We start from the raw sequence: 27,683 nt of genomic DNA, 5'->3' as shown, positions 1-27,683 counted from the left end.
ATAAATGTTTGAAGCCAAATTCTATGGTAAGGTTCGGACATATCGAAGTTAATAATAAATAAATAAATAAATGTGAGAAAAATGCACATGTTGCCAACTTGTCGGCGACAAGTTGTCGCAGTAAACAGTGTTGCTGCCTTAAGAAAAATCCCTAAAGTCAGGATTGTTAGTTCTTTCTAAGGTTCTTTCAGTTTACGAACATATATTTTGTAATGAGTTTTGTGGAGTTGACAAGCGCTGATCTAACAAATTGGTATCGTTAAAGTGAGAGAGCGAGAGAGCCCACATAATTTTGTACTGTAGCCTCTTCCGATCAGAAAGTAAGCATAAAGGTCCATAGGTAAATAGGTAGGTACCTATGTTCAATTTTTATATAAATTTTGGCTGGCTGCTGAAAATCAGCGCTGTGATCCCGTAGCTCAGCATAGCTGAGCTGCAATTGTGTACCTTGTTGTTACTTTGTTTACTTATATGCCAAATAAATATTTTCTATCTTTTTTGTTCTTTCTTTTTAAAGCATATTCATATCGTTAAAAAAGTTCTTGAATTTGACTGAGACACAGAAACGTCAATGATTACCTACTTTTATAATTAAAACGAAAGATACTTTATTAAAAAATACTTAGTGGAAGTTAGCGAAATTCAAGCTAAGCAGTAGCAGACACCTTAAATTTCCGATTTTCGGCCTCAATCAAACCTCGAAAATAGGTTGTGTATAATTTCAGATAGGTATCAGTCCTTAGTCAATTTGCTAATAATATTGCTCTGGGTCTCAAACTAAATCCTGGCAACGCAAGAAACAATGTCCTTTGTTTTTTTTTTATAACAGAAATATACCCGTTTCTTTCTCTCTTGGGTTACTGATTAAGAATAACAAGGATCGCAATATCAATACAGGTCGAAACTTGTCTGATTGCCGGCAGAGCGTGCGCCGGCGCATGGTGCTATGAAATCGACATATCGATCGAGTAAACAAATGTCAGTGTCAAAGGAGATCGCGAGCGAGCAGTTAGTGCAATACTGCAAGTCATATTGTTTAGAAAAACATTTAATTAAATTTCTGAAGTGTTCAAATCGGTGCCTAAGTTTAAATATTGTGTTTAGTACTTCAATTAATGACTAGCGGTATATGATGTGTTAGTGAAATGGTTTGTTTTCGCTTCAAATTAACGGATGGTAGTTAATTAAGTAGTAGTTGTAGTCGCTGTAGAAGTTGGTATTGTAGAACTTTAGACAGTTGATTCCATGGTTGGATTTTACAAAATGATCCAGTAAGTATTTTAAAATATATATTTTTTTTAACATTTGCCCATATTATTTATTTTTTATTGTTATGCTCGAGCTCGATCGAATCAATTAAGTGCCTCACTCCATGCATGATCGATATTTATTTGCGCAAAATGTTTAATAATAAAATAACGATAGTTGACTCAGTTGGGAGGCGCAAATTTTAGATTAAAGAAAGTAGTGTTTACATGAGTACCTAGGTGTAGGTAGATCATTGTGATCACATTTTGCTGTTGTTTAAATGTCTGTTGTTGTTTTGTATTTGTACTTTTCTTATCCTTCGAAATAAATAAGAAAACAATAAATGGAAATATTTTTAACATAAATCATAAAAAGACAACACAAAAAAATATGAATGATTTATTATTAGGTATACTGATTAATAAGAACTTAAACCAAATTATAATTAAACCCAAAAAAACTTGTAAAAGTATTGCTAAACTAATAAACTATTTAAAGCTTAGTGCTGCATGGGCCAGAAGATGCTGGTTGACAGAATTTACATAGGTACTGTAAGTACAGCAATGTTCATGCATTAATTATTTGAAAAATATTATTGAGAATACGAAAGTGGATTACTTTTCAACAGGTGAATTCCAAGAAATCAATTAATTAAAAATGTAAAATAAATATAATAAACAAACTTAAGTAATGTGAGCGCTATCAGGCTTACACAATAATACTTTTCAATGCTTTATCTTTTTTATGTTACAAATGTTTGTGTTTTTTTCTTATATGCTTGCTTATGTAGGTACAAATTTTGTTTTAATTTGACACAATTTTTTAAATTTGCTGGCTGTCCGGTACTTTGCCATAGGACAAAGTAATAAATACAATTTGTACATTATTGCAATGGGATAAGGTGCAAAAAATGTAAAGGTAAATATTTTTGTCCCCAATTGCATATCCCTCCTAAAGAGCTTAACCAGCTGACAACCAACCGACTACAACATGTGGTGGTAGGTAGTAGAAGTATAAGTCACAGTTAACCAAAATGACAGGACACTCATCCATCTCACCTCAGGACACTCAGTGCCTTAACTGAAGGACAAAATATGACTCACTGTAATATTTTGCTGGTTTGTGCTTTAAGTAGGTATGAGAAAACTAGATTCATAGAACGACTATTCAGATACTTATCTACCTACCTACAGTCCGTTCTACAAGGTGGTAAGTGATAAATCAAAACTATCAAATTTTATTTTCACATTGTTTATCAAAACAACTAAATTATGTATTTTTTTTATGTTATTGGACAAAAGCTTGTACTGTGGTTACAAGGCAACAAATAAACATAGTTATATAGATTAATAGGTACATACATAATTAAATACATATTAAATATCCAAGACCCGAAAGCAAACATTCATATTATTCATATCTGCCCCAAATCTTCAGTTAAACACACAACATTACACTGTGCTAAAGAAAACTTACAATACTTACTATAAATAACACTATACTACGTGTATGGGTTAAAAATAAGGGATTTACTGAAACATGACAGAAATTATAGTTACTGAACTGAAGCTACATACTTATGTACTTACTAAATTTATAAATTTACTTATTGTCTTTTGTAAATTAACCCGTTATTGATTGTGAAAATAGGGGATGGAATGTTAGTGTGGTAGTTTTGTTGTAATAAATAGTAATAAATAAATAGGACCAGTTTTCTTACACTACACCTACTACACTACTACACCACTTACTACTACTACTACTAGCACTACAGCACTCTACTATATTTATTTTTTATTTTATTTTTACTTATAGGTGATTTAAAAAAAAGTAATTCCCTTAAACAAAAACATAAACTAAAAGGAAAAAATAAATCTATTCTCAACGCCGCACCTATATAGATTCCAAAAAAAAAACTACTCATGTGTTGCCAATAAAATGAAAAAGTTTTGCATCGTTAAGTTTTAACTTTTCTAAATAATGTACATAAAGTAAATTATTTATATTTAATTGTAAAGCTAAAATTAAATGCAACTGCATAAATAAATAATTTTATGTAAATATTAATTTCACCAACAGATATATATGGTAGAAACTGTTTTGTAGAAGAAAAGTTCATATTAATACTTCAGGTTTAAACAACATTTGGATACTATTAATCTCATAATTTGCGTATAAGTATACTATTTATTGATATTTTTGATATGCACATAAAATTGTTAAACATGGCGGACACAGGGCTACATGACATCTCCAATTGTCGCTTCATTCCGCATCAAAAATCGAAGTTCGTGTCGCAATTTCTTTTAAGGCAGTAGGGTTTTTTAATTGATACTTTTGATGTTCCTATGAAAATAGTAGTTTGTTTATATGTATTTAAAATGGGCTAATTATTAGATTTCATTTCATACCTACTTATATTGTTATAATTTAAAAAAAAACGAAACGTTGGCAGCCCTCACACTAGGTGGACTGACGACATACGACATCGTGAGATTCGTGAGAGTTGCGGACAACCGTGGATGGATATACAAGTGGCGAGTTGTCGTTCATTGTGGCGTTCTAAGGGGGAGGCCTTTGTTAGTTAGTATTCTTTGCCTTTGTTCAGCAGTAGACGTCTTACGGTTGATGATCATGATAATCAATAAACAGAAGCTTTAATTATAAGCAATTATGCATAAAGGGGATGTATATAACTGTAACCTACGTCTTGAGTACATATAGGCGTTAGGGGTATCGCTGGTATCTAATATTACCCAAGTAATAACGGAAAAGATAATAAAGCTAGGTAAATTAATACATTCACCTAGTTTTATTATATTTTCCGTATCTTACGGTGACATTGTGTTAAGACGTTAATGATTCACGTTACGATAAACATGCAAAAGGCCTCAACTTCTTTCGCATGCCTAGATTAGGGTTTGATAGATTGTTTGTGTAAGATAATTTTAAAACCGATACAGAGAAATAAATATTGTAATAGTAGATATTTTTCTAATTAGTGGTTTAATAAGTGGTTATGTCGTAGTTAGTAAGTAGTACTTACTACCATGTAGTGTAGGAGCTTTGTGAAGAATAACATGTTTTTGAACTTTTGAATTAAGACTATCGGAGAAAAATGCGGAAAAACATATTTATTTAGTAAGTACAGTCGCCATCAGATATTTTGGAGCTGCCGAGGTGGTCAAAAATATCGAAACACGCACTGTTTCAAGGAATTAGAGCTCATGTTTCGATATTTTGATCACCTTGGCCGCTCTGAAATATCTGATGGCCACTGTACAGCCATCGTAAAACATGTCATGTAATAAGTACCTGCAGGGCTACTACGAAACTCGAAGTTCGTGTCGTGCGGTCCCTCTGACACTTATACGGTTTAATACGAGAGCGAGAGGGACAGCACGACACGAACTTCGAGTTCGTAGTAGCCCTGCTGTTTGAGCAGATACTTGATACCGGTAACAATTACAACAAAGTTCAATTGCCTACATAGAACACTCCATTAATTAAGTCCTAGGTACTTGATTACATGCTTTATCAAGATGAAGCTTTATCATGAAGACTCACGCGACTTTAATATCAACTCAGTGATAAAACGGGTTATTGTATCAGCAACCTGAATAAAAATTAAATTCCCGTGTCGCTATCGGCTGTTTCACAATATTGCATCATACAATCCTTTCTATGCTTGACATTGCCTTCTCCCTCCCGCCCCGCTAGTCCTCCCGCCCTATGCAACCTGCGGCACTTGCGGCGGAGAGGCTGGCATCTACACTTTTTTGTTTCTCCCGTGGAAGCCCGTGCGTGGTACCCCGCCGGCTGTTGATCGTGAGTCATAGGCTACGTAGGTACGCACTATGCGGCTAACCGGGCGGTTCTAACGCACTGTCCCTCTTCAAAGTATCGCTTGAGAAAGAGACGGCACGCTAAAACCGTGCGGTTAGCATCATAGTGCGTACGTAGCCATAACTGTGACCGCCTCGTCCTAGCTGCCTAGGCGCGAATCGCGGGAGACTTGGAAACCGGATTGAGCGTTTATCGTCCAAAACAATGTCAGGGACATTATCATACGTGGAGTTTATTTGCGGATGTCGGACTGACGAATAGTTATTTATTCATGATTCACCCAACTGATGAGATTTCGAGATTTTATTCCGATCCCGTGAGAATATCGGGACAAAAAGTTAGCCAAGGGCCGTCTATCACCTATTAGAGGCCCTGGGCACAACACGTTGCATTCGGTAAGCCTATATTCAGGCGAGAGTGGAATAGCTATCGGTTATTGTTTGATAGTGGAGTAGGGACTAGGGAGCCCCAATCCCAATGCATCGCGGGGCCCAGTGGGGAAGGGGGCCTGGTATTATTTATACCAGAGATGTCCAGCTACTACATTCTTATCAAATTTCATACAAATCCTTCCAGCCGTGGTCCAGTCGAAAGAATAACAAACGAAAATTCCCGCGGGTTTTCCAAAAATTACATCGTGGTCTTTATTAACGTTGCATTATAAACAACAGTGTCAAATTTCATGACTAAAGCCAGCGGTTGAGATTTTATCCCGATCGATCCCGTGAGAACATCGGAATTAAATAGTAGTCTACTTATGTGTTATTTTAGATATAACTGTCTTCCTTCCAAATTTCATCCAAATCAGTACAGCGATTTTAGTGTGAAGGAGTAGGTAACACACACACGTACGTTACTCATAAACTTTCGCATTTAATATTAGTAGGATTTATAAATGCGAAAGTTTATTTATGAACAAAGACCACGCTTGCTCAAGTCGAGTGCCTAAATGGTTCGATGTAAGTACCTGGCTGAATAGACTTGTAAAAAAAAAAACAATGTTTTTGTTCCCTCAAAACAACAGAAAGAAGGGCACTTGGGCAGGTTTGCGGGATGGCCTTAATGACGTGTCAGAACATGATCGAATCGGCGTGCCAGTCCATTCCTGCTTTGTTTATTTATCAATGGCTATGACAGGTGGACTGAACAGTTGCGATTCTATGCTTAGAATCTTCACAGTTATTACCGCATTAGCTATTGTTATTTACGAATGTACAGTACACAAGTTCTCTATGGTGGTGATACTTAGAAGTGCAAGTGACGTGTTATTTATTCAGAATAATTTTAATAAGTTAAATGATTCACAATGATAAGGTAAGATTTGTTTCAATACTTTAGACTTTCGACACAGCGACACCGTGATGACAATACTAACAACTGTTGCTAGGCTACAAAATAATTCTGTTTCAGACGAAGAGCTCAATAAGTTTTCGTGCATTCGCGCTATTGCAAAGAAAAGTAAACTATGTAACTATAAGTCGTATGTAGGTAGGTAGAATTGAACTCTTTTTCTCTTCGTGATCATAAATAAGAAAGACTCAGCAAAAAGGGATAGGTCCTTTTTCACAAAAACCTATTTCCTCGTAGGTTTTAGTAAAGAGTTTTCAGTATTTTCATTTTCTCGTGGATAAGATCTTGTTAGGTAGGTACTTATTAGGATTTCGTACCTTAAAAGAAAAGCATATTTTTTAAAATTTTGTATATGCGTTATAACTCTGTGCTTTTCTGTTAATAAATCACATAGCTGGAAAAATAAAAAGAAGAGCATAATTTTAGGGTTCCGCTACTTATATGCCTTTGTACTACTTATTATAATGTTTTGTTTAGCGGTTGTAGAAAAGCTATACTTATACTTAATGTGTAGGTATTTTGTGTAAAGATCTCCATGACATGATCTCCCATAGCTATAGGTAATTTAAAAATAGTAGATTGTACAACAAGAGCATAAAACGAGCCATTTAACCCGAGGTGTTCATATAGCCACCCGAGCCAGTACGGCGAGGGTGGATTGACACGTCGAGGGGAAAATGGGTTTAATGCTCGAGTTTTACATTCTGCTTTTCACTTCGATTGAGAGGAAATTAAATAGCAACAGTGGAAACAATTGTGAACTTACTAGGCACCTTTTATTTTTCTCGCATTGCTATATATAATTATAAATTTTTGGTTTTATTTATTTATTTCATTGATTTTTAGTTTCACATGAAACAAAATTATTAAATAATTATAAGTATGGAAACTTTTTGTTTGTGGCTGTTGACAACTGATTACCTTGGTCTAGACGAAGATTTTACTTTATGCACTAGAGCATAAAAATGAACTTTACGTCGCCTAGATCCAGCATAAATACCAACTTTACGAGCATGAGAAGTGAAAAAAATATTGTAGCTCCTTGGTGGGTGTATCACTGGATTCACGCGCGCTGTAATGTAATGTACGTAGTGTAGTGATAATGTACGACGTGATAACCTGAATCCAATCGATTCGAATCACCATAGATTTGTTAGGTTGTGTAGTTGTGTTAGGTCCATTGTGACCGCCAGGACCAAATTAAGTTATTTTCTACTAAATTTATTAATATTTGGTGTACACGAAAAAAAGGATCGGTATTTTCCCAAAAATAGGTCGAACAATATTATAAGCACGGATTATCAGCCCGTGCACTATTTGAGCGTGCATTAACAAGTCGTACATTAACTACACTCGTGCTAGTTCGGTACGGGCACAGAATAAGTAATAGTACAAGGTACGGGGTAATAATTCACGGCATGATAATCCGTGTACATAAGCACGGATTATCAGGCCGTGCATTATTTGAGCGTGCATTAACAAGTCGTAGGTACATTAACTACACCCACCTACAAATTTTTTTTTATTGTTTTTTATTTTACCACTTTCGGCGTGCCTGATATGTATATTCATGCCAAATTACAGTTTTTACAGTCTAGTACTAGCGGTCTCTGAGCATAGCCAAGGACAGACAGACAGACGGACAGATATGGCGAAACTGTAAGGGTTCCTAGTTGACTACGGAGCCCTAAAAATCAACCCCACTTTATGTCTATGGGAGGTACCCAATTTTTTTTTTATTTTTATTTTACCTCTGTCGGCGTGAAAGATACAATAGTTTAATATCAACTGCTAGTCACCTTTTTTCCGATGCAGAGACGTTTATTATTGAGGAGTCCTGGTGCTTCACCACCCGTTTTACTATATGCATTACGAGGAAGGAGCATAAATTGCTCCTTGAAATACGTGTTGTTTGAGTAGTAACTCCGATGGTCAACTGTGGTCTTCATCATCAGTTACACTTCACCAAATGATGATTTTCAAGAGCAAATGCACGAGTTACTACTACCTATATACTCGTATATCCGATTTACTATAGGTGTCCCTACAACATTTAAAGAGATCCCTCGATTTCCTTAAGATCCAATCATCAGATCCTGATTTGGTGCTTATGGGACCTAATTTAAGACATTCCTAGACGACCGCAAAAAAAAATTCAAATCGGTTCATAAATGACGGAGTTCTGAGGTAACAAACAAATTGATAACAACCAAATTGATAACCTCCTTTTTCGAAGTCGGTTAAAATTTTTATAAAATTTTATCAACACGACTATGTCTATTGTTAACGGCGTAGAAGCATGTTCAGATATTTATGATCAAATTTTTGCTCACAAGTTGATGATTTAAATAGACTTTATCTTATACTTATCTGTCAGTAGGTAGTTGTGTCATCATCATGCCAGCCCATACTTACAGAATGAGAGGGCTTAGTAGTAGACCGTAGTAGTACACGCACGGGCCCGTGTGCGGATTGGAAACTTCACAAACACCATTAAATTGCTTCGCAGGTGCCGGTTTCCTCACGATGCTTTCCTTCACCGTACGGCTCGTGATAAATTTCAAATGTACGATGTACATACGTAATACCTATCTATTGTATTGTATGTACGTTTGGTGTTTTAATTTCTGGCAGATCAGCATAGAACGCAAAGCGTTATTTTCTATTTTCATTGGAAGGAAAGTTTAAATTAAATCACATCCTCCATAAAGCTCTAATCCCAACAACAAGCGTTTGTGTATGGATTTAGTTTTCACTAACATTAGCAGTGATTGCATCATCGACGGGCGAGGGATCCTGCCTAAGGACACGTGTGGATTCAGAATTAAAATAGTGCAGTGAATAAGCAGAACGACGACTCGTTGGAGGCGCTCTTTCCTCCCGAGACGAGCTTCCAGTCTCTCTCTCTAGCACGCCACCTCTAAACCTAGGTGTCCTTTTCTCTTGTCTTCTCTCCCGAACTTTAAATAAGGCATTACTCACGTCTTTACTTTCAATAACTATTTGTCCATTTGTATAATGCACGGAAAGGCGAGTTAAATGTAGGTTTAGTATCTAAAGCTGGGATATATCTGATATATGTAATTAAATAGATAAGTAGTCGAATCAAGATATGGTTTTCATCAACGCATCCATAAATGGTGGCATTGGTTTGGTTAGGTCAGAGAAGGTTTGAGGTATGCTTGATTGATAAAGTTAAGTGCTTAATTACTAGTTATAGACAAAACATCTGTGTTAGTAGTAATCCTGAATTTTTCTCTGTTTTATATATTTAATTACTTAGATACCTTCCGTGGCAGGTATTGATTTAAAAGTGTAGTGAGAAACTCCATCCGCGGTGGTATGTATTCCTAGGTACCTACCTATAATTTAGTTTTTCAACTTTTCAACTAAAGTTTTTCAACTAAACTTATACTTAATCTGGACCTCTAGGACAATTATGTTTACCTACACATGTTAGGTAGGTAGGTAGGTATTATCTTATCTATGTAGCTACTAATTTCCATTGCGAAATTGTGCTACGGATCATGATTTCATTAGGTACACACACACATGCACAATTACTTAGGTACAATTAATTGACTGATAAGGGAAACGGTATTGAAGATCGCACCATTATCGCGCGATGCGTCATAAATAGATACATAGCAAACATTAGCAACGCAACCTCAGAGATCAATTATTTGTACATACTGTTTGCTTATACACCGTGTTTCTCTTGATTTCCGTTAGCTTCGACAGACGACTCAGTAAATTAATAGACACTATCTATGTGGTAAAATTATCTTTTTGGCCAAATAAAATCACTTTTTACCACATCCAAAACATACATAAGAGAGAAATTAAAAAAAAAACTGCTTTTTTAATCCTCATTCGCTAAATATAAAATGTAGGTATAAATAAAAATACTTAAAAACTTAAAAAAATATTAACTTGAACCTTTTACACTGCTTTATTGTGCATAATTAATTATCTTCATTCTTAATTATCATTTAAACAGAGTTGCTACCAGTGTCTTGGAGAAATTAACTTCAATTTACTTGTCGAATGTACCTAACTATGTAAATATAAATATAAAATCTTTATTAGGAAATAAATAAATACCTACAATTAAAAAAGTTCGAGATATAATATATTTGTGAGCTAAACTCGATTGAAGACGTGAGTTATTTTATTTGTTCCAATATTATTTAATTTGAGATATGTACAGTCAAGTGTAAAAATATGAACTTATTCAAAGTTTAAAAAATAAGTACCACAGACTCTTATTCCGACGCAATAAGGCCGTAGTAACATATTTTTGAGTGGTTCGAATAGATACTTATTTTTGCACTTGACTGCAAAAAGGCGAACTTATCCCTTGAGTGGATGAGACGATGAGAGGAGCAAGCTGACTAAAAGTGAGTTTAAAATTCCAAATACAAACATTGGAACATAGAACCTCGTCCTTTTTTGAAGTCGGTTAAAAAATAGTGGAAGCTATAATACAAATGAATGTTCCTCTAAAGTTAAAGGAAACCAAAAATAACACTAATAAATAAATTAGCCTAGCGATTCATCGAGGAAATGCTGCACAATGCCGCAGGGGCCTATAGTTTCGCCATATCTGTCTGTCTGTCCGTCTGCCCGTCCGCGGCTTTGCTCAGGGACTATCAATGCTAGAAAGCTGTAATTTAGCACGAATATATATGTAAACTATGCCGACAAAATGGTACAATCAAAAATTTAAAAAAATTTTTTAGGGTACCTCCCATAGGCGTAAAGTGGGGGTGATTTTTTTTTCTCATCCAACCTATGGTGTGGGGTATTGTTGGATAGGTCTTTTAAAACTATTAGGGGTTTGCTGAGACGATTTTTCGATTCAGTGATTTGTTTGCGAAATATTCAACGTTAAAATCTAAACCGGAGGGTGGAAAAATTTGAAAAAATTCTGGATGGTAGTATAAGTATCAAACTTTCAAGGAAAACTATAACGGCTAAGTTTGCTTGAGAATTATTAGTAGTTTAAGAGTAAATAGCAGCCTAATGTATAAAATATACCTAAACTTGGAAGATTCCGTATAAAATACGAAATCCTTAGAAAAATATTACTTAATTTTTTCGTAATGGCTACGAAACCCTATTTTGGGCGTGTCCAACGCGCTCTTAGCTGGTTTTTAGTTTTTAATACTTATAGATTTTAATTTAGTTTGTAATATTTAGTATTATTTCTGCTTTTTGTTTTATTTTTATCTTAATAAATGCACTACAGTTTTTTTATTATGTTAAACCGTGCAAATAGGTAGGTACCTAGGTACTCGTAGACAGCGCACGTGCCGCCCGAGCGGCGCGTCGGCGGCCTCACACAGCAAGTTTAGTTTAATTGCCTCCACGTATCATACATGTGTAACGAGATCTTTGTGCCATTGTACCCATACTGTATTGCTGCGACTTATTATGTTTTGACTTTATCGTAAATAAGTGTCTGTTGAGCTTGTCGAACGACCAGTGTCCCATAAACATTGGTCTTTCTTTGATGATTCGAGACTTTCTGGGTATCATGCAAAGTAACAATATAATTTAGGGTTAGGTACTACGACTACCTTAATTTACTATTGTCATTATATTATATTAACTAGCTTTTACCGCGGCTTCGCACGCGTAAACTATTCGGTGTGGTATAGTCATACTTGTTAGAGACAAAATGCTGCACTTCGTGAAGAAAGCAAGCCGCTTTGCACAGTGATAGTACAGACTAAACTGAGTGATTTGACTCGCAGCAGCGGAAGTTTCACCCCTTAAGGGCAACACACACAGAGAGCGGGCGCGGGTCGGGTCGTGTCCGCCGCGGGAGCCGCGCGGTTCGTTGTATTCACACAGAGCGCGGGTCGGACCCGCGACGGGCCCGCGGCGGCTATCAATGTTGCCAGTTTAGTGACTATATCCCTAGAAGTGACGGCTTTTGCTTAAATCTTAGTGACCAAAAAAAAGTTTTGATTAAAAAAATGGTTTATCTGGCGACTTTTGGAGTACAAATGAAAACAGTAATAAGAATAAGAATAATTTTATTTTCTCAAACATGCTCGGAAATGTATGCGTTAATGTCACGAAATGGAGACATGAAGATTCTCATTTATGGCTCCCTACCACCTCTCTACATAACTTCTTGGCCTAGGCCATGAAGTATGTATGAAAATCCATTATTGTCCGCTGCTCTAACTTTTTAATTTTACTTACTAACATTAAACTGACATAGAAAAAATTACGAACAGCCAACCACCACTACTCTATAAGCATTTGCGATACTGCGATGCGATGCCATGCGAAGCGATGGGATACGATGCGAAGCGATGCGATGCGATGCGAAGCGATGCCAAGCGATGCCAAGCGATGCCAAGCGATGCCAAGCGATGCCAAGCGATGCGAAGCGATGCGATGCGATGCGATGCGATGCGAAGCGAAGCGATGCGATGCGAAGCGATGCGATACGATGCGAAGCGATGCGATGCGATGCGAAGCGATGTGAAGCGATGCGAAGCGATGCGATGCGAAGAGATGCGATGCGAAGCGATGCGAGGCGATGCGAAGCGATGCGAAGCGATGCGAAGCGATGCGAAGCGATGCGAAGCGATGCGAAGCGATGCGAAGCGATGCGAGGCGATGCGAAGCGATGCGAGGCGATGAGAAGCGCTGCGAGGCGATGCGAAGCGATGCGAAGCGATGCCAAGCGGTGCGAAGCGATGCGATGCGATACGAAGCGATGCGATGCGATGCGATGCGATACGATGCGATGCGATGCGATGCGAAGCGATGCGATGCGAAGCGATGCGATGGATGGATGGATGGATGGATGGATGAAATTTTCACATTGTTTGAGAAAAGCACTATACAAGCCTCGGCCAGAACAGGGATTGCTGAACTCGTCCCTTACTTCATGGCTTCAGGCAATTATACAGTGCCGCGAGATATATGTGGTTAACAAAAAAGTAACCCGACTCCAAAAAAATAAAAATAATAATGGAACCGACTACAAACCCTTCAAAATATTTTCCTAGGTGTACCTACTAGCTCGAAGTCGGTGCCTCAGCACGAGCCAGCATAAATAATTGAAATAAAAAAAACCGACACGCTCTTGGCCGGTTCTTGTTTATTACTTCATCACGTCTAAACCACTGAACCGATTTAGATGAAATTTGGTATACATATAGTTGTAGTCACAGAGATGGACATAGGATAGTTTTATCCCGGAAAATTTGTATAGTTTCTGCGGGATACATTGTATACCGAATTTCATCTAAATCGGTTCAGCGATTTTGACGTGATGATGATGGCTGATGAAGTAATAAAGAAACAGACTTACAAACTTTCGCATTCATAATATTAGTGGGATGGGATTAAAAGTAAGTGTTATTGTATATTATGTGTTGTTCGACAGTCAACGTCATAAATAAGTGATCACTTTTTAGGTATAGGTACCTTGTCGCTTTCAGTCGTTACACAATTTCGTATGGCTTATCAAACATGACGTTAAAGTGCCAAGGTACAAAAGTGATCACTTATTTATTACGTTGAATGTACCTACACGATATGTCATTAATTAATTATAATATTTATCTAATTAGTTATCAACATTTTTTTTCACGTAACCCAACCTTTCAGACCGCCAGTGCCCTGTCACTACCACATTATTGTATTGTTACACAATTTACATAAGTATTCCAAATTTCAAGTCAATCTGACTACTGGAAGTGCTCAAAATATACTTGCAGAATTTGACTACAGACGGACAGACAGACAACGGGACATGTGAAACTAAATAAAAGGTTGTAAAAAGTAGCCTTTATGTTATTCCAGCTATCTACGTACCAAATTTCATTCAAACGCCGTTTTAGTGTGAAGGAGTAACAAACAAACAACACACACACACACACACACACACACACACACACACACACACACACACACACACACACATACACACACACACACACGCACACAAACTTTCGCATTTATAATATTTACTTATATATAGTACTTGTCAATTTAATTAGCTGTACATGGCTGACAATTATATTTTATTAGAAAGTTAACAGTGTGGATTTTACTTTATTATTTAAATTTATGTAATGGTTAAGTTACAGAAATACGTTACTTTAACTTCCCTTAAAAAAAGCCTGGGTGCCGGTAGCCAGTAACACACTGTAGATAGGCAATGCTAATATATCGATACTGTGGAGTCAAAGTTATCGATACTATCAAAAATTCGATATATCGTTGCAACCCTACCTTAAAGGACGCCGCGTGCGAAGGTAAAGCCATAAATCGCACGCGGCATCCTTTGACAGAGGCGGCGCGTGTCAAAGCGGCGGCGCGATACAAACACCGGCCATTTGCCGCTCGGCACGGCTGCCAAATTAGGGGTTTTCCCCTCAAATTTAGGGGGTAAATAACTGGGATGGGGTATTTTTAAGGATTGTTGGGAAGTTTTTTTTTATTTATTTTGTATTTCTTATATTTCACATTATTTCTTGATAAAAAAAATAAAAATACAAAATTATTGGGCCTGGGGTAACCCGATCTAGCCAGTCAAATTTGATGACTCAGCATGACCCAGCAGGATCGTGAGGTAGACGACTATTGTTCCATACCTGCTGGCTCGTGCTGAGTCACCGACTTCGAGCTTTCAAGGGTTTGCGGTCGGTTCCATTTTTTGTTATTTTTTTTGGAGTCGGTTTTACTTTCTTCTTAAAAAAATATTTTTTATACGTATTAACCTGTTGAACCTAATAAGATTTTGCATTACCTGCAGCAACGCATGCTAAAATGTGGTATAGTAGTTAGGTTATATTAACATATATATGTTTTATCCAATATAGCTTCCATCGAAAATAGCCTAGTGTGTATTTCTTTTCAGACTGTTCCATATGGGTATCAAATGAAAGGGCTCGAAAAATAGAATCTTCACACGAAAAAAAATCAAATCCAATGTCGCTGCCATCACAAAAGTAAATGTAATCGTCTGGACCATAGTTCAAAACGGAACCCGTATAGTTTCGCCATGTCTGTCTATCTGTCTGTCCGTCCGCGGCTTTGCTCAGGGACTATCAATGCTAGAAAGCTGTAATTTTGCACGGATGTATAACTATCCCGACAAAATGATACTTGTACAATGAAAATTAAAAAAAAAAAAAAAACATTTTGTGGGTACCTCCCATAGACGTAAAGTAGAGATTTTTTGTATGTAAGTAAGCCGGTGGGTGGAAATTTGGATGGTAAGTATATGAAAATTACAATCCTGCCTGATGTCATTATACGACATGTTGCTGTGTGTGTAATCATTCACTTCAGTTCTTGTGGCACTACCTATACTAACATATTTTAGGGGGATTTCCAATTAATTATAGCAATTTTAGGGGTTTTTAACTTAAGTTTTAGGGATAAATATTTTTGAGAGTTGGTAACTCTGCGCTCGGCCCGCGCGCTGTTTGTGACGACGGGCGACGGGCGCGGGCCCGCGCACGACCCGCGCCCGCGCCCGCGTTCTGTGTGAAGGCTTCCATATAGCGCCATGCAAATACGCCCGTCGCGGGCCCGCGCACGACCCGCGCCCGCTCTCTGTGTGTGTTGCCCTTTAGGAACAGAGATGGCGCCACTTCTTTAAAAAATTTCAAAAAATTCTAGAAGCTAAAGTAATAAACCGATTTCAATGTTTAATATCTCAAATGAGAGCCTATTATATACGTTACTTATAAAAAAATACAAAAAAAATATTTACAAAAATCTTTTGTCAAAAAAAGCCATCTTAAGTTTTTTTTTCTTACCTGATTTGTAGTTTTTACTTGATTGCTTAAAAAAACTGTATGCAACATGAATGGTTTAATGCATGTACATATTACTGAGTACATAACGAGTATTTAAAAAATCCGACACCGATACCTATCATATTTTACGAAATATGAGAGTTTAAATGTGAGCAAAAATTTCTTTAAAAAATATTTCAAAAAATTCTACAGCTAAAGTAATAGACCGATTTCAATGATTAATATCTCAAATTAAAGCTCATAACATTCATTATTTACAAAAAAAAAATAAAAATATTTACTCAAAACTTTTGGCAAAAAACACCATCTCAAGTTTTTTTTTCTTACCTGATTGGTAGTTTTTATTTGATTGCTTAAAAAAACTGTATGCAACATGAATGGTTTAATGCATATACATATTACTGAGTACTTAATAAGTATTAAAAAAAAAATTCGACACTGATACCTATCATATTTCACGAAATATGAGTTTAAATGTGAGCACAAATTTCTTTAAAAAAATTTAATAAATTCTACAAGCTAAACTAATTAACCGATTTAAATGTTTAATATCCCAAATTAAAGCTCATAAAATTCATTGTGTAAAAAATATTAAAAAAATATTTACTGAAAACTTTTGGCAAAAAACGCCATCATAAATTTTATTTCTTACCTGATTGGTAGTTTTTACTTGATTGCTTAAAAACATTGTATGTTGTATGCAACATGAATGGTTTAATGCATACTAAATATATTTCTGAGTAAATAACAAGTATTATTAAAAAACCGACACCGATACCCTTCATACTTCACGAAATATTTAAGTTTAATTGTGCACGCTTTTCTTACAAATAAATTTCAACGAAATCTTCAAGTGAAACTAGTACTCTGATTATAATGTTTAATGTTAAATGAAAAGAAGAACGAAATTACCTAATTTATTAAAAAAAAGTTTTTTCCTAGTGTTACGAAAAAATATAATTACTTTAAAATTAGTAATTATTAAGACAAAAAATAAAAACTAAATCGTTTCCGGCATAGTTGGTTCTGAGATGTAATATTGCTTAGGAGTTTGCGAATTTATTTTAAAATTAGCTTTTTATCTGATAGGTAGGGCTACAGCTTATAGATATGTCACATTTGAAATAAAAGACTATGAACATCAATGTTTATCAAATATTTAAATTAAAACCTATAAGTCCTCTTCGGGTTCATCGGCAGATGTAGAACTGAAAAGGAAAAGTCGTTTTGAAGTACTTGTGCTATTCCAATACTACAAAATCACAGATCTTTTAGACACGGACTGTGTTGCTGTAATTACTGTTGAATTATTTTTGTGCCTAGTTGATTACCATTAGATCTAAAATTTTGTGCCTACCTGTGGAAATCAGTGGTCAGCATACAAAATAACCCTGCATTGAATATTATATTAACTTACTTTTGATTTGTACAGCCACCTTTGCAGGATTTACACTGGGCAGTGCATGGTAAGCTGACCCGACGACACCCACAACGCATGGTATCGCAGCCAGATTTGCAGCCACAATGGTCCAAGAGGCTTAATTGCGACCAAATCGCTGTAACTGCCGACAATTCTGGAGTCCTTCTCTTTTGCCTTAGTCCATCCCCAAGAAGATGGACATGGTATGGACATGCTCTGTATAAACATACACTGCGTGCAGCTTACCAAGCGGGCCAAATATGGAGAAACGCTCTGAAACCAGAAGTTTCCGTACCATGTCCATCTTCTTGGAGATGGACTAAGGCAAAAGAGAGTTGGCAAAGAAAGTAAGCCTCTTGGACCATTAAGTATTGTGGCTGGCAATATGGCTGCGATACCATGCGTTGTGGGTGTCGTCGGGTCAGCTTACCATGCACTGCCCAGTGTAAATGCTGCAAAGGTGGCTGTACAAATCAAAAGTAAGTTAATATAATATTCAATGCAGGGTTATTTTGTATGCTGACCACTGATTTCCACAGGTAGGCACAAAATTTTAGATCTAATGGTAATCAACTAGGCACAAAAATAATTCAACAGTAATTACAGCAACACAGTCCGTGTCTAAAAGATCTGTGATTTTGTAGTATTGGAATAGCACAAGTACTTCAAAACGACTTTTCCTTTTCAGTTCTACATCTGCCGATGAACCCGAAGAGGACTTATAGGTTTTAATTTAAATATTTGATAAACATTGATGTTCATAGTCTTTTATTTCAAATGTGACATATCTATAAGCTGTAGCCCTACCTATCAGATAAAAAGCTAATTTTAAAATAAATTCGCAAACTCCTAAGCAATATTACATCTCAGAACCAACTATGCCGGAAACGATTTAGTTTTTATTTTTTGTCTTAATAATTACTAATTTTAAAGTAATTATATTTTTTCGTAACACTAGGAAAAAACTTTTTTTTAATAAATTAGGTAATTTCGTTCTTCTTTTCATTTAACATTAAACATTATAATCAGAGTACTAGTTTCACTTGAAGATTTCGTTGAAATTTATTTGTAAGAAAAGCGTGCACAATTAAACTTAAATATTTCGTGAGTATGAAGGGTATCGGTGTCGGGTTTTTTTTAATATACTTGTTATTTACTCAGAAATATATATAAGTATGCATTAAACCATTCATGTTGCATACAACATACAATGTTTTTAAGCAATCAAGTAAAAACTACCAATCAGGTAAGAAATAAAATTTATGATGGCGTTTTTTGCCAAAAGTTTTCAGTAAATATTTTTTTTATATTTTTTTCTACATAATGAATTTTATGAGCTTTAATTTGGGATATTAAACATTTAAATCGGTTTATTAGTTTAGCTTGTAGAATTTATTGAATTTTATTATAGAAATTTGTGCTCACATTTAAACTTTCATATTTCGTGAAATATGATAGGTATCGGTGTCGATTTTTTTTAAAATACTTATTATGTACTCAGTAATATGTATATGCATTAAACCATTCATGTTGCATACAGTTTTTTTAAGCAATCAAATAAAAACTACCAATCAGGTAAGAAAAAAAAACTTGAGATGGTGTTTTTTGCCAAAAGTTTTCAGTAAATATTTTTTTTTTTTTTTTTTTGTAAATAATGAATGTTATGAGCTTTAATTTGAGATATTAATCATTGAAATCGGTCTATTACTTTAGCTTGTAGAATTTTTTGAAATATTTTTTAAAGAAATTTGCGCTCACATTTAAACTCTCATATTTCGTTAAATATGATAGGTATCGGTGTCGGATTTTTTTAAATACTCGTTATGTACTCAGTAATATGTACATGCATTAAACCATTCATGTTGCATACAGTTTTTTTAAGCAATCAAGTAAAAACTACAAATCAGGTAAGAAAAAAAACTTAAGATGGCGTTTTTTGACAAAAGATTTTTGTAAATATTTTTTGTATTTTTTTATAAGTAACGTATATAATAGGCTCTCATTTGAGATATTAAACATTGAAATCGGTTTATTACTTTAGCTTGTAGAATTTTTTGAAAATATTTTTTAAAGAAGTGGCGCCATCTCTGTTCCTAAGGGGTGAAACTTCCGCTGCTGCGAGTCAAATCACTCAGTTTAGTCTGTACTATCACTGTGCAAAGCGGCTTGCTTTCTTCACGAAGTGCAGCATCCGGCCAAAAAATGGCCTTAACAAGTATGACTAGTAGCTGCATTGAAATTTTCGGGATTTTACAAAATCCAAAATTTCCAAATTTATATCGTGTCTTCATTGAGGTTGTATTGTGAATCCCTGTACAAATTTCAAGACTCTAAAACCCAGTGCTGAAGTTTCAAAATGTTTCCCTATCCAAATTCAAATTCAAAATTCAAATTTAAATCATTTATTCAGTTATTTAGGCCGCAATGGGCACTTTTTACACGTCATTTTTTAACTACCAGCGCTTTCGGAAAGACCATCATTGCCAAGAAGAATGCGCCGCAAGAAACTTGGCAGAAAGTAATTTTTTTTTCAATTGTATATTTCATTTTCAGTCAGTCATTTTTTTCTTTATTGTATACTGTAGTTTTTAAGTATTTTATTTGTAATTATTTTATTTTGAAAAAATGACTTTCTGCCAACTTTCTTGCGGCGCATTCTTCTTGGCAATGATGGTCTTTCTGAAAGCGCTGGTAGTTTGAAAAATGACGTGTAAAAGTGCCCATTGCGGCCTATTTACTGAATAAATTATTTGAATTTGATAGGGAAAAAAATTGAAATTTCAGCACTGGGTTTTAGAGACTTGAATTTTGTACAGTAATTATTCAAACACAACCTCAATGAAGACCACGATATAAATTTTGTAAATTTCCAGGGGAATCTTGTAAAATCCCGAAAATTTCAATTGCAACTACCAGACCGAATAGTTAGTGAAGATTTCCGGAAATAATCGCTCACAAAGTAGCAAAATTTGTGTCTCCCCCTCCTCTATCTTGTAATAAATCGTTTGACCAAAAAATATGGAAAGGTAACGCTTTATAAATACTTTCAACGAAAATTGGTTCAAAATGATCGGATACTTATAATACCATTCTTGAGTTATTGCCGAAAAACTGCGCGTGAAGATACGCCCTTTTTCTAGTAATATAATTTTTAAGACTATAGTAAGTGTTTTTAATTTGTTAAAACGCACATAATATTATTTTTTTCGTAATGGACGGAACCTATCTTGGGCGTGTCCGACACGCTCTTGGCCGGTTTTGGTATTTGCTTTCATAAGTAGATCATGAACTTGAGTTGCATTTTAATACGAGTAGGTAGGTACGGTACAGAACGAAACCCCCGGTGTGCGAGTTCGACTTACATTAGGCTGTTTTGTTTAACATTGACCAGTTGAACGTAGGTATGGTACGATACACCTACGTAAAATGAGCTGTGAAGGTCGTCTGTAGTCTCTTTGTACTGATTCCTTACATATTTTACCCAAGCTACACGTTACTCATCCGAAATTTACAGTTATAGATACCTACTAAGTAAGCGCTTTTCTTGCAAACGCATTTTATCTCTATATACTCCATATAGGTACCTATTTCTTTAATAACATCCTGTTTACGCGAAAGCATCGGACACTGGTTTGATAAAAAAAAAAACAAAAGTTTTATGGCATTTGTGAATGAGCACTCAGATCATATTGAACTTTATTCGAACAGGTAGAAAGTTTATGATCAGTTCGATGTTGTTACGGATCTTTCTAGTGAAGAAGGATGACTCATGTTTTGTTGGTATGGTCCTTCTTATTGTAGGTGGCCATGCAATTTTGAACATTGTTTGTGTTAATTACCTACAGCGTTTACAGTTTTGTCTGCTTTTACGATGTCCATTATAAATAATATAATAAAACTAGCTTATGCCCGCGACTTCGTCTACGCGGATCTAGGTTATCGCGCGGTGGCGACCTCTACCGGAATAAAAGGTATCCTATGTTGATCCTTGGGGTTCAAACTACGTATATACCAATTTCGCCAAAATCGGTTCAGTGGTTTCGAAGTGAAAGCGTAACAGACTAAATATTATATATAGTAGGGATTGGTTCATTAACTTTTGAATGTAGAAGATGTTTGTTAAGTTCTTACTGAGTTTAGGAGATAGGTAATTAGTAGGTACCTACCTACCTGTGCTATGAAGAAAAGAAAAAAACCGGCCAAGAGCGTGTCGGACACGCCCAAGATAGGGTTCCGTTCCATAGCCATTACGAAAAATCAAGTAACATTTTTTAAGGACTTCGTATTGTGTAACAGAATCTTCCAAGCTTAGATATATTTTATACCCTAGGGTGCTATTTACTTTTAAACTATTAATAATTCTCAAGCAATGTAAGGTACCCAAAAAAAAAATATATTTTACCACTGTCGGCGTGACGGATATGTACTTATATTCATGTCAAATTACAGTTATCTAGTACTAACAGACAGACAGACAGAGAGACAGACAGACAGACACAGACAGACAGACAGACAGAGACAGACAGACAGACGGACAGACGGACGGACGGACGGACGGACAGACGGACAGACATGGCGAAACTATAAGGGTTTAAGGGTGCCTAGTTGACTACAATACAATAACTCTTAATTGCACACTAACACAGCAAGCAGTATGTACAGAAAACAGGTATATACACAAAGACTTTTTGAGGTAAGCAATAGGCGGCCTTATCGCTTCAGAGCGATCTCTTCCAGGCACCCTTTACAATGTAATGGATGGAGAAGTATCCCAAGGAACAATTTAGCAGGTGGTGAAATTTAGATACGATACGGAAACCTAAAAAGAAAAGTTTGCTGCTATAGTACCTACGTAACATGATAAAAAAACATAGAAGCCTAATTTGCAGCTGTTCTTTAACCAATATTTATGCCACTTAGAACCATTGTATTTTACTTATACTTATCTATTATTTATTGGTCCTTATGATTGCAACGTAGAAATTATCAAGTTTATTTAAGAAGTCATCAAATATGATATTTATAAACAAACAATTTTACTGTCTATTTCTGACAGTAAGCCTACGGAGCAACAGTTATTATGGTTTTGTTAAATAACCACTTGAAGCTCTGTTCGTGCTCGTATGGCGCACGCAAAATTTTGTGACCAGTTTTTCCCCCTCGGGGACACAAATCTTTCAGACTAGAATAAACTGAGAAAATTATAATAATGGCAACTAACTTAGTAATGTTTTTCAGGGCACTACTAGTGCTCGCGGTAGGCTTGCTGCGGGGGTGAGCCAGCCGCTGGCTTGCAGGAAGATACCAGTGCGGCGAGGGTTATTGCGACAAAGAGTCACTCCACTGCGCGCAGTGCTGCTCTGCGAAGACTTTAGCCGCAATCCTCCTCCTACACCCATCTCCTGCATCACCACAGTTACCGTCTGCGGTTCATGCTATGAAGGGTAAGAATGCTATTTATAATCTTAAAACCAGGATAATATTTTTGCCTTGGTTCTCCTCTACAAAAGACTAGTCGTATTTTGTTGTAAAGGGGAATAGTAAAATATTGTGATTCATTGATATGGGCTCCCACCACGCTTAAATCTATTAATTTTAATTAATGGGGGAAGAGACCTTGGTATCAGAAACCAAAAAGCTTTCATCTGACCTACGCGTTTGCAAAGAAGTGACTAAACGAGCTAACACATTGTAGGTGAACTGTCTTTAGTAGGTTGGTACACGTATGTTCATGCTTACCTACTAGGTCAGTTTAAGTATCTACTTATTACCACGTCCAGATAATTTGGGTCAACTGATAAGACAGTTTAAAATATACCTAGTTCAATTATTATGGCTTCACTATATATATATTATTATGATTTGACTTATGGCGAAACATAGATAACTAAAAAGTAAACTTCAAATTTTTAAATCAATACAGGATTTAAACTACAGTGATACAATGACAAACATGTTTAGTGACATGTTTGGTGGTTATTGTACTAATGTGTAGGGTTCAATACAGAACAATTTTATTGTATTGTGTTTGCACTCTGTTACTATAAGTACTTAATGGCACTTTATTTCGTGTTTCTTAATTTGCGTTTAAGTCTATTTCAGATTAGTCGTATTCTTAATCATCGTTATGTATTTGTATCGTAGGTTGGTGGAGAGCGGGGATGGAAACCTACTTGAGAAGTGTTCGGCGGGGGAGATGTCGCCGGTTGGGTGTGGGTGGTTCGTCTGCGTGACGCTGCTCTTGATCGCCGCCATCGCCATCGTCGTGTATGCGCTCCGCAACACGCAAACCTTGAGAATACTAGCTTGTGAGTATTGTTTACTGTTAATGCTTTGACGCGCTCACACCTGACCACAGTCGCCGGCTGTATCTGGAAACGTCTGTCTAGCCAATGGTGGTCGCGACTGGACCATGGTGACCGCATCCAGCTGGTGGTTACGTCTAGTGGCTCGGCTTTGCCACCAGTGGCAACGTGACGCCTTCTAGTGGCCTTTTCAAGTGGTATAGAAAGGTTAATATTCTGGTATTAAATATTTATTTATCAAGGAAAATAGAACCAGCTTGCGCTGGGTTAAAAAGAATCAGTGTTTTGTCGGCTGACGATATCTGAGCTGTAGCGATCTTGTAATACAAAGACAGAATTGTTTAACTGGTATAACGAATTCTATGCTTGTTATGAAGAGTGTTGCGAGTAATTAAGAAAAATTCGCTATGCAAGATAATCGTTTGAATTTACTCCAATAAAGAATTTCACTTCTCATGCTCTAAAAGTAGGTCAATATAGCCTTACAGGTGGGAGTAAAGTAAGTACTTTTTAGTCCCTAGGAAGTAAAAGTATTTTTTTTCTTTACTTCGAGTGACTTAGATCTCACTGGACTCAAACAGCCAGTACTGGCTTCGTTTTTTGCATAAAATAAGATTGTGTGTGGACCATTTTCATTACGAAAATGTTACATTCTTATACTCCATTTATTGTATTGTATTGTATTGTAAAACTCTTTATTGTACATAACACACATGAAAATAACATAACCACAGGATAATAAGATGTACAAAGGCGAACTTATCCTTAAAGGGATCTCTTCCAGTTAACCTTTGAACGATTGACAGGATAAGACACAAAGAGTAGACACTAACAGTACAATGAAAAGGTAAAAGAACCGAAATTTAAATTAACTCAAAAAAAAAAAACATTTCAAATACACATACATATGTATATAAGTACACAAACTAATACATAATAATGAAGTCAATAAACTAAACATATCAAGACAAATAAACTACATGCAAATAATATATACATATGACCGCATATACACAAAACAGAACATACAACACTGCATCCTTTAAGAATTTTACGATGAACTGTCAAGCCAGTGCGCCTTAAGCGATTCCGCAGGGTGGCAACCGACTGTGCCTGCCTGATATCACCTGGCAACCGATTCCACAGACTCACAGCGTGCACGGAGAAGGATTTAGAGTAAGATTTGGATTTGGAAACTGGAAAAGCGAGAGAAAGATTATTACTCGACCGCAACCGATTTCCAGACCCAGCAGCCAAGTAACTGAACCTTTCTGAAAGATAGAAGGGGACTGAGGTTTAAAAAGGACATTAAAGAGCAACGACAGGATGTGAATATTACGGCGATGACGAATTGGCAGCCACTTCAGCTGAGCACGAAAAGTAGACACGTGATCGTATTTTCGGAGACCGAATATGAAGCGTATGCACACATTCTGAAGTCGCTCAAGCTTGTCAAGTAGCTGCTCAGAGAGATCTAGATAGGCAATGTCGCCGTAGTCGAGGAGAGGGAGAAGGAGAGATTGTGCCAGTGTAATCTTGGTGTGCAAAGGAAGGAAATTTTGCAAGCGTCTAAGTGAATGGACTGAGGCAAAAAGCTTGCGGCTGACTTCAGAGACATGAGCCGACCAGGAAAGCGTCTGATCCATGATGATGCCCAAGTTTTTGACCGTGGTTGAGAAAGGAATTAACGTTCCATCAAAAATTAATTCGGGCAACACCATGTCAGACAGCCTCGAAATGAAGTGTGGGCTACCGACAACAATCGCTTGCGACTTCTTGGCATTCACTTTTAGGCCAAAATCAGCCGCCCAAACCCGTATGGCCTCGAGATCAATGTTGACGCGGATTGTCTTACTTACTTCTACCTATCCTGCGGGAATTTTGCATTTTTCCAAAGAAGAGTAATCTATTATACCAATCAGCAATAGTGCAACTTTATATTAGTGGAAGAATTTTTAAAATCAGTTCTGAAGTTGAATTCAGTTTTTTCTATCCCATGGGAATTTTGGATTTTCCGAAAAAAAAGTGGTCTATGTCAATCGAGGATAGTCAATTATATCATATGAAAGATTTTTTTAAAAGCCAAAGTTGAATTTACTTACTTCTATCACGCGGGAATTTTTGATTTTCCCGGAAAAACGTATCCTATGTCAATCAGGAATACTGTAGCTTACTTTTGGTGAAAGAACGTTTAAAATCAGACCCGAAGTTGAATTCACTTATTTCTATCCCGCGGGAATTTTGCATTTTCCCGAAGAAGAGTAGTCTATACTAATGAGAAATAGTGTAGCTTTCTATTGGTGAAAGAATTTTTAAAATCATCCCCGAAGTTGCATTCAGTTTTTTCTATCCCATGGGAATTTTGTAATTTCCCGAAGAAAAAGTAGCCTTTGTTATTTGGAGATAGTCATATCACATAATATGTAAGAATTTTTTAAATTAGCTCCGAAATTGAATTAATTTATTTCTATCCCGCGGGAATTTTGCATTATCCCGGATAAAAAGTAACCTATGTCAATCAAGGATAGTGTAGCTTACTAACGGTGAAAGAATTTTTAAAATCGGCTCAATAGTTTCGGAGATTCGACTACAAACAGAGAAGCGAAAAAAATTTAGATATTTCCCTATCCCGTGGGAATTTCGAAAAATCCTTTCTTAGTGCGCGTCTACATCTATTAAGGAATATATATTCCAAATTTCAAGTTTCTAGCCCCAGCGGTTTGGGCTGTGCGTTGATCTATAAGTCAGTCAGTCAGTCAGTCAGTCAGTCAGTCAGTCAGTCAGTTTCTTCTTTTATATATATAGATAGAAGAAGTACAGGTTTTCTTATTGTTTAAGTAAACATAAAAATGCGCTGTAATATTTTGTATAGTGGTTACGTGATATTTTTGTGACACCTGTATTTCCTGTAGTCCGTGAGACTTCGTATATTCAAAAATATTGTAAACAAGTACCTTATTAGGTACACATACTAGGTACAGTCGCCATCAGATATTTAGGAATTTTAGGAACAGCTAAGGTGATCAAAATATGGGGACATGAACTCTAATGCCTTGAGAATAGAGTACATGTTCCGATATTTTGTACCACATTGGCCGCTCCGAAATATTTCATGGCGACTGTATAAACAAAATGTGTTTAATTTATTCATTGTTGTGTATCATTTACGCAATGAGAAAAAATAACACAGATCTTAATAAAATAATCAATTGTAATTTCATCGAAATTGATCAAAAACGAACATATTTCAAGTTCTAACTTTGACAACGTTATATGAAAATTGATGAATTTTTCGTAATAGTTAAAAAAGTGTCACAATAAATTATACGTTTAACTGAAATCAAAACTATCGATGACTATTTGACATAGTTAAAGATACAACCTTGGAATTAAAGGCTTTAATCGGCTTAAATTTGTGAGGTACACAATTGATAATACTTTGCGACAGTATTGCGACATTATGTCATTCAACCCCCCCCCCCCTTCTGGAATAGACGAATCCCTTGAGTAGTCCTGCAGGTAGGCAGGGGCTCGACGTGCCTGGGTGGAGCGGCGTAGTGCTGGCGCACTGCCTCATCACTATTATTGCCGGGATGTACCTCTTCCTCGTCCATTGAATAATATAGTTCAGGTTCATTTTCATCATCACTGTTTTCTAATGAGGGTAAGGGAGCAATATTTTTATTTGATATGGTCGTTTCTCGACCATCTGGC

The 27,683-nt window shown here is 36.2% G+C and overlaps 1 protein-coding gene across 1 annotated transcript in view; it reads left to right on the top strand.

Annotated features, from left to right (window-relative positions):
• The first annotated feature begins 934 nt into the window (after positions 1 to 934).
• The window catches only part of LOC141445439 (uncharacterized), a 49,457-nt gene continuing 22,708 nt past the window's right edge, over positions 935 to 27,683 (top strand). The window contains exon 1 of the mRNA XM_074111284.1: positions 935 to 1,271. Coding sequence (XP_073967385.1) covers positions 1,246 to 1,271 — 26 coding nt within the window. The 5' untranslated portion in view covers positions 935 to 1,245. The remainder of the gene's footprint in view (positions 1,272 to 27,683) is intronic.

The sequence above is a fragment of the Choristoneura fumiferana genome, chromosome 2 (genome assembly GCF_025370935.1).
Source record: "Choristoneura fumiferana chromosome 2, NRCan_CFum_1, whole genome shotgun sequence".
NCBI classification, from domain to species: domain Eukaryota; kingdom Metazoa; phylum Arthropoda; class Insecta; order Lepidoptera; family Tortricidae; genus Choristoneura; species Choristoneura fumiferana.
Note: the sequence above shows the minus strand (reverse complement) of the source record. Positions and strands in the feature narration are given on the sequence as shown.